This window comes from Babylonia areolata, chromosome 35 (assembly GCF_041734735.1).
Source record: "Babylonia areolata isolate BAREFJ2019XMU chromosome 35, ASM4173473v1, whole genome shotgun sequence".
Lineage (NCBI taxonomy): Eukaryota > Metazoa > Mollusca > Gastropoda > Neogastropoda > Buccinidae > Babylonia > Babylonia areolata.
In genome coordinates this window covers 15693433-15705932 of record NC_134910.1, presented here as the reverse complement: position 1 = coordinate 15705932, position 12500 = coordinate 15693433, and the positions used below count along the sequence as shown (strand labels likewise).

Here is a 12500-nt window from a genome sequence, read left to right as displayed (position 1 = left end):
TGTGTGGGGGGGGGGGGGGGAGGGAGGAAGAGAGAGAGAGGAGTTCGGGGGGAGAGAAGAGGGGGAAACGGAAGAGAGGGTGTGTGTGAGTGGGAAGATACGCTGTGTGTGTGTGTGTGTGTGTGTGTGTGTGTGTGTGTGTGTGTGTGTGTGTGCGCGCGCGCGCGCGCGTGAGTGAGCATGTGTGTGTGCGTGCGCGTGTGTAAGTATGTATGTGTGGGTGTGTGAGTGTGGATGTGGATGTGAGGGGCGGGGCGGGGGGGGGGGTCTCTAACAGTGTCTTACAAGTTTCTGTCTTTGGTCGTTGCAGCAACTACTAGTTTACAACGAGGGATCTATGTAATCTAGACGCCCGAAGAAAAATCAAGAACTGTGAAGAAGAGACAAAGTTCTACTTTTGAGAGTCTTTCAGGTACGAGGTATGACGGTATAATACACTGGGGTGGGCTGGGGGAGGGCGAGGGGTGGAGGGGTGTGGCGGAGGAAGGATGTGTGTGTGTTGCGGAGGGGGCCGGTTGCTTATTACACACACACACACACACACACACACACACGCACGCACGCACGCACGCACGCACGAGCACGCAAAATGAATACACACTTACATTCACAAATTTATACACTCAATCACGCACGCACAAAAGCACCCACCAACCCACACCCACACACACAGGCGCGAAAGCGCGCATGCACGCAAACACACATACACACTCACACAGAGTAACACACAACTCACACAGAGTAACACACAAACTCACACAGACTCACACACACAGAGTAACACACACACACACACACACACACATACACACAGAGAGATTTTAACACACACACAGTAACTCTCTCTTCTCTCTCTCACACACACAGTAACACACACACACACACACACACGAAGAAAGAAAGAAAAGTTCAACACAGGTCCCTGAGGCCATGTCCCAGTGCTGATGACACTGCAGACACAAGGCTGTGAGACACGTGTGTGTGTGTGTGTGTGTGTGTGTGTGTGTGTGTGTGTGTGTGTGTGTGTGTTTATAATAGTATTAATGAATAATAATAATAATAATGGTATTTATATAGCGCTGAATCTTGTGCAGAGACAAATCAAAGCGCTTTCGCACCAGTCATTCTCACGCATGCATAACTTGTGTGTGTGTATGTGTGTGTGTGTGTGTGTGTGTGTGTGTGTGTGTGTGTGTGTGTGTGTGTGTGTGTGTGTGTGTGTGTGTCTGTCTCTGTGTGTGTGTCTGTGTGTGTTTATAATAGTATTAATGAATAATAATAATAATAATGGTATTTATATAGCGCTGAATCTTGTGCAGAGACAAATCAAAGCGCTTTCGCACCAGTCATTCTCACGCATGCATAACTTGTGTGTGTGTGTGTGTGTGTGTGTGTGTGTGTGTGTGTGTGTGTGTGTGTGTGTGTGCGTGCGAACGTGAGTGTGGACGATGTGTCAGTAGTAATCACTGTGTATTACATGTATTGACTGTTGACGAAAAATAAATCATTTTAGAAGCCCCCCCTCTCTCTCTCTATTTCTCTCTCTGTTACATGTTATGACTGTGGAAGAATACTGAATCATTTTAGAAGCTTTCTTTCTATCTCTCTGAAAATTACATGTAATAATTGTGGAAGAATAATTAACCATTTTAGAAACCTTCTCTCCCCCCCCCCCCCTCCCCCCCGCCTTTATTCTTATTTCTTTTTCGGAATGTTTTATAATCAGCTAAGAGTTGGAAGCAATACATAAACTAGGTCGACGGGCCAGTTTCCGTGTTCCAAAAAAAAACAAACCATTCCTGGCACAGTGGAAAAGATTTCTTCTTCTTCTTCTTCTTCTTCTCCTTCTCCAAAAGCCGAATGCTCTCCAACCGTCTTCACTTAAGTTAAAGTCCTGGGTGAAGTATCAAATATACAAACTGACACGGTCACAAAAAGCCAGGAGACAGACCGACCGACCGACAGACAGACAGACAGACAGAGAGACACTCCTGAACTTTACTACCGTTCTTCCTGTGGGGTCGTCTTCATTACAGGTGTCTCCTTACACTGACACACACACACACACACACACACACACACACACACACACTCACACACACACACACTCACACACACACACACACACACACACACACACACACACACACACACACACACACACACACACACTAACAAAAAAAAACACACAAAAAAAAACAACTGAAGATAGGTGGGATATAGGTGATTAGGGGATACAGAGAGAGAGAGAGAGAGAGGGAGATTCTTTTCTTTAACGTCTATCCACAATAATTATTTTAGACGGCGTGTGTGTGTGTGTGTGCGCGTGTGTGTTTGTGTGTGCGTGTGCGGTGGTGAAGATGGTGGTGGTTTGTTTTCAAGTCCCCATCAGTCTCAATCAGGTTTTCAATCAGGTGTGTGAGAGGTAATTGTGTGTGTGTGTGTGTGTGTGTGTGTGTGTGTGTGTGTGTGTGTGTGTGTGTGTGTGTGTTACTCTGTGTGTGTTTGTGTGTATGATATGAACGTCAGTGTGGATGTTGTCTTGTGCGCTCTCTCTCTCTCTCTCTCTCTCTCTCTCTCTCTCTCTCTCTCCTCTTTCTCCCCCTCCCCCTCTCTCCCCATCTCTGCCACGAATAGCGCTGCGTACAGGCGGGAAAAAAAAAAAAATCAAAAGCCGCACAGCAGACTTGTTTAAGAAGAGAGAGAGAGAGAAAAAAAAAAAGGGGGGATGGGGGTGGGAGAGAGAAAAAATAAAAGATGAAGAAGGTACACACATTCTTTTCAACCAGCCCTCCTCCACAAACAATCTTCCCTGCCCTCCCCCCTCCACCCTCCCTTTTCCATCATCCCCCTTACCACTACCACCAACTCCTTGGTTTACCCATCCCGAGCTCTCTCTGTGTGTCTCTCTCTCTCTCTGGCGCGCTCTTTTCCCATTCCCCCCAAACTCCTCTTTTTACCCGTCCTGCCTACTACACCGCTGCCCCACTCCCCGCCCCCCGCCACCACCTTCGACCTACCACCTCCGCCCCTCCTTTCCCCTCCCCTCCCCCCGACGCCTCTAATACTTCTCTCCATGGTATGAGCCTCTTTTTTTCTTTCTTTTTTTCTAAAGTCTTCTTCTCTCTCTCTCTCTCTGACTCTTTCTCTGTAGTGTGTGTGTGTGTGTGTGTGTGTGTGTGTGTGTGTAGTCTAGTGTGTGTATACCTATGTGTATGTTTGTGTGTGTGTGCGCGCGCGCGTGTGTGTTTGTGAGCAGTGTGCGTGCGTGCGCAGTGTCCGTGCATGCATGCATGCATGTATGTGTATACATGCGGTGCATGCGCGAGCGCACGTGTTTTGTGTGTTCTCTCTACCCGCAACACCACCACCACCAACACTAGCACCATCTCCTCCTCCTCACACACTCACTCACTCCAAAGCACTTCTCGCCCCCCCCCCCTCCTCCCCCCCCCCCGCCCCCGCCCCCACCACCCAAACCCAAAACCTTCCCGAGTAGAGTCGACAACCCTCCCCTTCCTCCTACCCCCCAACCCCTCCTCACTCCCCTCCCCCTCCCTAGCCCCCCCCCCCCCCCCCCCCACTTCGTTCAGCCACAACTGATGCCAGCGCGCGATAGCCGGGCAGACAAGAGAACCCCACTATTGTTTCCTCCCGACAAAGGACGAGTCCATTGCTTCTGTGTGGTGTGCTCACAGCGACCTGAGGGTGGTGTACGTGTACGTGTGTTGCGTGTGCATGTGTGCGTGTGTCTCGAGTGTGTGTGTGTGTGTGTGAGAGAGAGAGAGAGAGAGAGAGAGAGAGGAGGAGGAGTGAGGGCGGTTGTTTTGTGGGGTCGATTATGTGCGTGTGTGTGTGTTCGTGTGTGTGTGTGTGTGTGTGTGCGCGCGCGCGCGAGCGCGTCCGTGTGTGCTGCAGCAGACAACCGAATAGGTAGACTGAAGACAAGATTGATGCCTCCCTCCCCCACCCCACCTTCCCATCCCCTTTTTTTATTTTTTTTTTTTATTTATAATATCTGTCCAGTAATATGTGCCACTCTCTGTCCAGGTCTATTTGTCTCTCGCTCTGTCGTCGCTTTTACGTTTGTTCAGGGAAAAACAAACAAACAAATAACAAAACAACAACAAAAATCAGGGTCCTTACATACATACATACATACATGTACGTGGTCTCGAACCCGTGGCCCCTCTCTCACTCGTTTCCAAGGATCCAGACCACCACCCCGCCTTCCAGGCCACCACCATCACTCACTTTTTATCTGTTGCACTGTACGCACACACGCATATGAAACAGGCAAATGTGCTTGCCTTTCTGTCTTTTTTTTTTTTTCAACTTTTCAACAACGGAGACAGCTTCTTCCCCCCCCCCCCCTTTCCCCACCTCCCATCACAAACCCCTAACCACACCACCACCCACTGCCCCCACTATTGGAAATTGGTGATGGTTCACTTTGAAAGAGAGAGAGAGAGGGGGGGGGGCGGAGGGAGAGAGAGAGAGAGAGAGAAAATCTCCGTCAAATGATTTGCCCGAAAAAAAAACTGAAAGGAGCTGGCTTGACGGACCCGCGTTAAAAAAAAACCCAAAAAACAAAAACAAATTACAAAGAAAAAAAAACCCAAACAAACCCAAACACACACACACAAACCTGACACAGAAAAAGACCAGACACACAAAACAGACCTGACCAAGACAAAATAATGCTGATGATAATGATAATGATAATGATGATAACAACAACAACAACATACCATAACAAAACCAAGAGAGACAGACAGACAGAAGGAGAGAGACAGACAAAGACAGAGAAAGGCACAGAGAGAGAGAGAGAGAGAGAGAGAGAGAGAGAGAGAGAGAGAGAGAGAAGCTAAGACTAAGAGCCGCCAAAAGGAGATAAAACCCTTCCAATTAATACGAGTGGCGCTGCCCACTAAAACAAGGAACGTCAGAGTAAAGAAAAAATCACACAAACAAACAAACAATCAAACAAAAACCAGACACACAGACTGACGGACTGGCAGACAGGCCAGGCCAGGCCAACAAGATGTGCATTATTAGGTCAGAGCTAGCTGCGAGAAAAAAAAAAAATTAGAAGACGAGATACGAGCAAGTAGCCTTTGGTCATCGAGAGACAGACACACAGACAGACAGACAGGCAGAGACAGAGAGACAGAGACAGGCAGAGACAGAGAGAGAGAAAGAGAAAGCATGGCAAGGTAGGCCACGGAGAGAGAGATACAGAGAGGGAATAAAATAAATAAATTTTATTTTCTGAGGGAATTCACATTTAAGCAAAATAATGAGAGGGAGAGAGAGAGAGAGACACACACACACACACACACACACAGAGAGAACTTGGACAGTCTTCGTTGACTTTGTTGCCCCATGACAAGAGTGGAGGGTCGTCGTCTTCAATTCCTCCTCCCACACCCACCCCCCTTCTTTTCTCCTCCTCCTTTCCCCTCCTCTTCTCTTCCTCCTCGTTCACCCCCCACCCCCATCCCCCTCCCCGCCCCCCCCCCTCTCTTCTTCCGTTTCTCCGTTTTCTAACAGACACAGTTCACAAACAGGCGCATGCTTCTTTTTTCTTTTTTCCTTTTTTTTTTTTTTTTTTTTTTAACTGACCTCCCATTTTTTCCCTTTCTGCTGGCGAGTTCACGTTTCTGACAAACGACTGGAGAGAGAGTGTGCGGTGTGTGTGTGTGTGTGTGTGTGTGTGTGTGTGTGTGTGCGGTGTGTGTGTGTGTGTGTGTGTGTGTGTGTGTGTGTGAGAGAGAGAGAGAGAGAGAGAGAGAGAGAAGTGGTGTGTGTGTGTGTGTGTGTGTGTGTGTGTGTGTGTGTGTTGTGTGTGTGTGTGTGTGTGTGTGTGTGTGTGCGTGCGCGCGCGCATGCGTATCATGTGCATATGGAGGGGGGTGGGGGGGTAAAAATCATAAAATCATAAAAGACAACATTTCTTGATCAACTGATATATTTTCATAAACACTATAAAATTTCACATTACATCACAAGTACACTGTATTCAAACACACGCACACACGCTTACACATACACTCTCTTTCTCTCTCTGTTTCTCTGTCTACAGCTGCCTGTCTGTCTGTCTCCCTCTCTCACATACACAAAAACACACAGAAATTAAGCGTGCGCATGAACACACACACAAACACACATACACACACACACACACACCACACACAAACAAACACAAACACATGGCATATTCATACTCAGAAAACTGCATAAATCAGACAAGTCTTCCCTTGTTGCCGCAGGGAAAGGGCTTGATAACTACTGCGCTGGTTTTTACAAGTTTACAGGCATCTTTTTTGTTTCATAATTTATCAAGTCTTGGGATCTAGCTGAAAAGAGATTAGTTAACTGTTAATGCTTTTTTTCTTGTGGCAGACTACAAGTAAGTTAGCGAATGAGAAAGAGCTAGAAAGAGTGTGCGTTGTGAGCATGTTACGATGTTAGAACATATGTGGTTCGTCCGTCCGGATCGACGAGGACCATCTAGTCATCCTGGGGGTGGGTGGGGTGACTATGAATGTATGGGAGAAACAGACAGACACACACTCACACACACACACACAGAGAAAGAGAGAGAGAGAGAAGTACTAGTATTCAGAAAAAAAAGAGACTATTCAACATTCAACTTTCATTCAAGGAATAAGGATGCAATACACACACACACACGTACACACACACACACACACAAACACACACACGTACACACACACACATACACACACTCATAAACTAAACATGTAACATTTAAACGTCCTGCAAATCACAAGCCAACTGCAGTCCAGTACAAATTCATACATTATACACACTTTCACTCACACCTTGTCTCCCGCATCACTAGATTTAAACCTATGCTATAAGCCCATCCACCACAAATCAAAAGTGCTGAAAAACAACAACAACAACATGTTGATAATCAGATCATGAAAATAAATCTGATTCAGCAATCATCACGATATAAGTTGACCTGTCAATTTAAAGACAAATATGATATCCAGCAAGCTTAACACACACACACACACACACACACATAAACAAACAAAAAAGCCAGAAGGAATCTAACAATTTGTACATGAATACATGATGTATCAAAATGATGTATTCTCCACACACCCTCTTACAGTCGTTAAAACAAACACACATCACGTTAAATATCTAGAAGAAGAAGAAAAAAAAAAAAGGTTTTCAAAGCCTCCAGGGTCAGAATCTCCAGCAATGATTTATCATGACAACCTGACTCCAGACTGTGATCTTTAAAAAAAAAAAATCAAATCCTGAACATCTGTTCGCACCTGCTGACTTTCGAAGTCCTAGCCTCTCAAGGCACTGACATGGATTTGTTCAAATGTTACAGGAGAAAATCCTTCACCATACATGTGGAATTCATATCCAGGTGTTCAAATGGGGCACACTGAGAGCATGGTCATGGTGGTTGGTGGTGGTGGAGAGAGAGAGAGAGAGAGAGAGAGAGAGAGAGAGTGTGTGTGTGTGTGTGTGTGTGTGTGTGTGTACGTGCTTGCATGCGTGTGTGTGTGTGTGTGTGTTGTATTCACTGTGTGTGCATGTATGTGCATGTGTGCCTGTGCACATATATATGTATATCTATATCTAAACGTGCACACATGCATGCTTGTACTCTTGCGCAAGAGCAGTGATGCTATTATGCGCATGCAAATGTCCTTGATAACATTACAACTTGCACCAACTACACGAACATCTGCTGCCGTTACTGGTTATTCCCATGCAAATTGGAACAAACAAACAAACAAACACTTGTTTTTAATGCTGCAATGCTCAGTAGATACATGAGACAGTCCACCGCTGCCTTTTATTTTCAATATGGATTTAAACTCTCACACCCCTCTCTGCACCATGGTCGAAACTTAAATTAGTGAAAGACCCTCCACAAATCGTCCAAAGTCCTGCCTGACACAGTGACAATAAATCGAATCATGACCAAGCACAAAAGCACAGAATGGCTTTTAAAAACAATATACTGTTGGACTTCTAAATCTGACTCATTCTGAGTGTCCTGAGTTCAACCATGGTATGGACCGGCGGCACATGGCAGGTTAAAGGTGGGGATTTTCCTCTTCTCAGTCCCAGGTCAGTACATTATAATACATTATATATATATATATATTGTGTATACCTGCTCAAAGTCTCAAACATGTATGATCTGTGTGCATAATATACACTGTATGCAAAAAAAACAAAAAACAAAAATCAAAATTAACAGGCATATGAATGATCTGTGATCCTCTCCTGGTGTCCAGTGGATTATGAAAACACAAATATTTATATTATAACCTGGTATGCATTTCCAGAAAACTGGAGCACAACTACCTATATGGCCAGGTAAAAATGGTTGAATGCATGCAAAAGTCCACCCAGTCATAGATCTGAAGAAGTGAATGCGGGAGTTGCAGCCCACAAAATTTAAAAGAATGCTTTTTTTCCTTCTTTTTTTTTCAATCATCTGTTTATTCATGCACTGAAACCAAACTAACAGTTATACAGCAGGGCACTTCAACAAGGCAAGATTTTCCAAGTGACAAAAAGAAAAAAAAAGAAAGAGAAGATCAACAAGATTTATTTTTATATTTTGCCACCTTCACAGGTTTACTTCTTTTTCTGTGTCAGGAGTTTTGTGTGTGTTGGGGATAAAATAAAACTCAAGGAGTTCAAATTCTCTGATTATTCAGCAGATACCTCATGGGGATTTTCTTCTTTTTTTTTCCTTTTTTTTAAAAAATACTTCTTTCTCAATATTTTTCTTCCTTTTTGAGGGGAAGGGAGGCATAAAACAAAACAAACAAAACTGGCATTTTTTGTACTTCTTTCTCAATATTCATTGTTCTTTTTAAAAAAAAAAAAACCAACCTTTGGAATGACAAAAGTTAAAACAGAACAAAATAAGACAAACAAAACAAAATACAGACATTTGGAATTAAAATAAATAAATAAATAAATAAAAGACAGATAAAACCATATACATCGATGTGAAAAGAAGGAACAATACATATGAAATTATAAATATATATCATGTCCGCTCTTAAGACAGCTACTGTCATGTATGTGTTGGAGTGTGTGAGCTTGCAATCAATAACATGTGTGTATAAATATATGTGAGAGAGAGAGAGAGAGAGAGAGAGAGAGAGAGAGAGAGAGAGAGAAACTGTTCTAAAGACTCTAAAGTCTCTCTCTGCTCCGCTCTGGCGTTGAAGACAGACTGAGCTCCGCGTCAGACCCAGTCACAGAGACATATACATTTTCAACATACGTCTACGGTCAGGCCTCAAGTCTTCAGAAATTCTCTTTCAGTCTCATCCGTTTCTCTTTCACACACACCCCCCCCCCCTCACCCCCACTTCCTCCCCGACCTGTCCCTTCCCCCCAAAACACCCCCACCCCCAGTCCCCACCGTGGCTCCAGCCCCCTTACCTCACCCCCCCCCCCCCTTTTCCTCTTCTTCTCTGCACCCACCCCCTTTCGATCTGTGCAGTCTCTTCATCCGGTTCCTGTGTGTGTGTTGATTTACAACTCAGGGTATCAGGTGTCACGTACCACTTTTAGGAGGGCCGCACATGTTGTGGTCACGCACATACACGTATGCTTACAGTACGCGAGCACTGTACACACACACGCGCGCACGCACGCACGCAGACACACACACATAACCCACCACCCCCACCCATCAACTCACGAACACACACACACACACACAGAGTAGTTAACCCCCCACCCCAACCAACCCATCAGCTCACCAAGACACACACACACAGGCACACATACACACACACACACACACACCCTCCAACCCTTTCCCCCAAATCCCCAGAGCCTCTCTACCCCTTGCCCCCACCCCCTCTTCCGCCCCCCCCCCACTCAAACTCGCACACACACATACACATGTGTATACACACACGCACGCACACACACACACAAACACACACTGGGGCAGTTTAATGGAGCCGAACAGTGTAGTGGGACAGAGAGGAGAAAGAGAGACAGAGAAAGACACAGTAAGAGAGAGAGAAAAGCCTGACTGACTGCAATCGATACCACTAGGGAAGAGGGAGACAGCCGGTCAGTGTGTGTGTGTGTGTGTGTGTATGTGTCGTGTGTGTGTGTGTGTGTGCGCGCGCGCGCGCGTATGGTGTGTGTGTGTGTGTGTGTGTGCGTGTGTATGGTGTGTGTGTGTGTGCGTGTATGTGTGTGTGCGTGTTAATGGTGTGTGTGTGTGTGTGAGTGTATGGTGTGTGTGAGTGTATGGTGTGGTGTGTGTATGTGTGCATGTGTGTGTGTGTGTGTTTGTGTGTGTGTGTGCATGTGTACATGTGTGTGTAAGTGTGCGTCTGTGTGTGTGTGTGTGTGTGTGTGTGTGTGTGTGTGTGTGTATGTGTAGTGAGTGAAATCCACTGCCAATCACACAAGTGGACGCGATTGATACCAGTAGACACTGCGGTGTCCAATTCTAAAGGGAAATGCGCGTCTTAATTGATACTAAAAACAAGAAGTCAAAGATGGGACGGAAAAAAAAATAAATTCAGAAATCTCTGTATATTTTGGAAATTATGATATTTAAATAAACCCACACAGTCTGACAGCGACAGAGAATGAGAGAGAGAGAGAGAGAGAGAGAGAGAAAAGGAGAAAGAGAGAATGAGAAAGCCAGAGAGAGAGAGAGAAAGAGTAAAAGATTATGAACATTCCAATTCACAAACCCATACAGTCAGAATCATGAGATGGCACTATACATACATATGTACATTGTGTACTCACCATAAGAGTCCTGACGATAATGAGTCGGTGTTAAACCCGTTTCCGTAGACACTGTCTGCTGATGCAGGTGACCACCTGAATAGTTAAAAAACAAAAACAAAAAAAAACCACATAACAACTGCAAACAGCCGTCAGTATCACATGTCATACATTGTATATATATATATATCATTATATGTGCTAAGCCATTACCCATACATTATATGATGCAGTATACATTAGAGGTATACTGGTAATCAAACACATTTTGTCATCACTCATCCACAACAATCTAACACATGCCTGTGTATGCATGCTCATGTATGCACAGTGTCTATAATTTGAATCAATTCAAAATTACACACACACACACACACACACACATGTTGATGCATACTTTTTTTTCTGTCCCATCATCTGCACCGTTTTAATGGCATCACTTCCACAATGCTCATTCAGAGTCCCCAATACACAGCCACACCTGGGTTCATCTGCTGCAGTCCCATCATCAGCAGTCTACAGGGAACCATCTATGTTGGGTCGCCAAGAGGCCACAAACCAGAGGAAATTCTGCACTGCTGCTGAGTCACTTCAATAATGTTCAGTCCTGCCTGTTCTGTTTTTAGGACACCATATACTAACTTCAGCTCCTACTGATGGTTAGTCCCAGAGCCAGACTAATAAGAAAGCATCCACCCTAGAGTGGAAACCGCCACCACAGCCCTCTGACCACACTCCTCCATGAATCTGTCCACACAGAAGACCTTGACAGGACTCACCCCAGAATGGAAGTGGAGGGAGATATAGATAGAGGTCACCATGAAAGCAGGGCATCAAAGGCCACAGAATCTGGGACTTTTTGTTTGTTTGTTTGTTTTTTGATGATGAAGTAGGTGCATAGTGACGATGACGATGTTGCTTAACAGGTCCCATCAGACTTGGAATAACGTGACAAGGCTGTACCCCACCCTTTCTTTCATGGTGTTATCCCAGCATTAACCAGGCCCGAGAGATCCATGCATACTGACACTTGCAGTGTTGGAAAGGAAATTTGAGCAACACTCCCAAAGACGCAGCCGTGATATGGATGATACTCAACTGTGTGGTCCCAGTCTTCTTATCAAGGCCCATAGCATACTGAACTCTGGGTAGGACTAGGAGCTGGCCGCAAGCTGTAAAACCCACCTCCGTTGGGAATCCAACTTCACCACTGCGGCTGGTAATATGGTATCATCTTGTAAAGTATGCATACATGCACTATACATGTGTACAAATTCTCATGATAAACAACACATTATCAGATATATCCACAAATAAACACGCATATTATATAATCTGTGCGCGTGCGCGCGCACACACACACACACACACACTTAGTGACTTACGCACACAACAAATATACTGTATACTTAGGATACAGTTATGGAAGCACACACAATTTAAACACACACTACTTTTGCTCTTTAAGTTCAAGACATAGAATAGATAATGAATGCAAACTGCAAATGAACAATACAACCAGTATTGCAATTTGTAACCTGCACTAAACTGAAGAAGAGATAAACTGATTTAAGAATCAACCGGTCACTAATCACTGTCATAATTCATACATAATATAATAATACTGTAAACTATCTTGTAAAAAACCCACCCTCCATTTTTGGTTAAAAACTACACACAGGGAAAAAAAAACACCTTGTAAATGCCTA

The 12500-nt window shown here is 44.8% G+C and overlaps 1 protein-coding gene across 1 annotated transcript in view; it reads right to left on the bottom strand.

Annotated features, from left to right (window-relative positions):
* LOC143277985 (mothers against decapentaplegic homolog 6-like) overlaps nt 1-12500 on the bottom strand; it is a 45147-nt gene that overhangs the window by 26578 nt on the left and 6069 nt on the right. The window contains exon 3 of the mRNA XM_076582997.1: nt 10813-10887. Within this exon, the coding sequence (XP_076439112.1) occupies nt 10813-10887 (75 nt within the window). The remainder of the gene's footprint in view (nt 1-10812; nt 10888-12500) is intronic.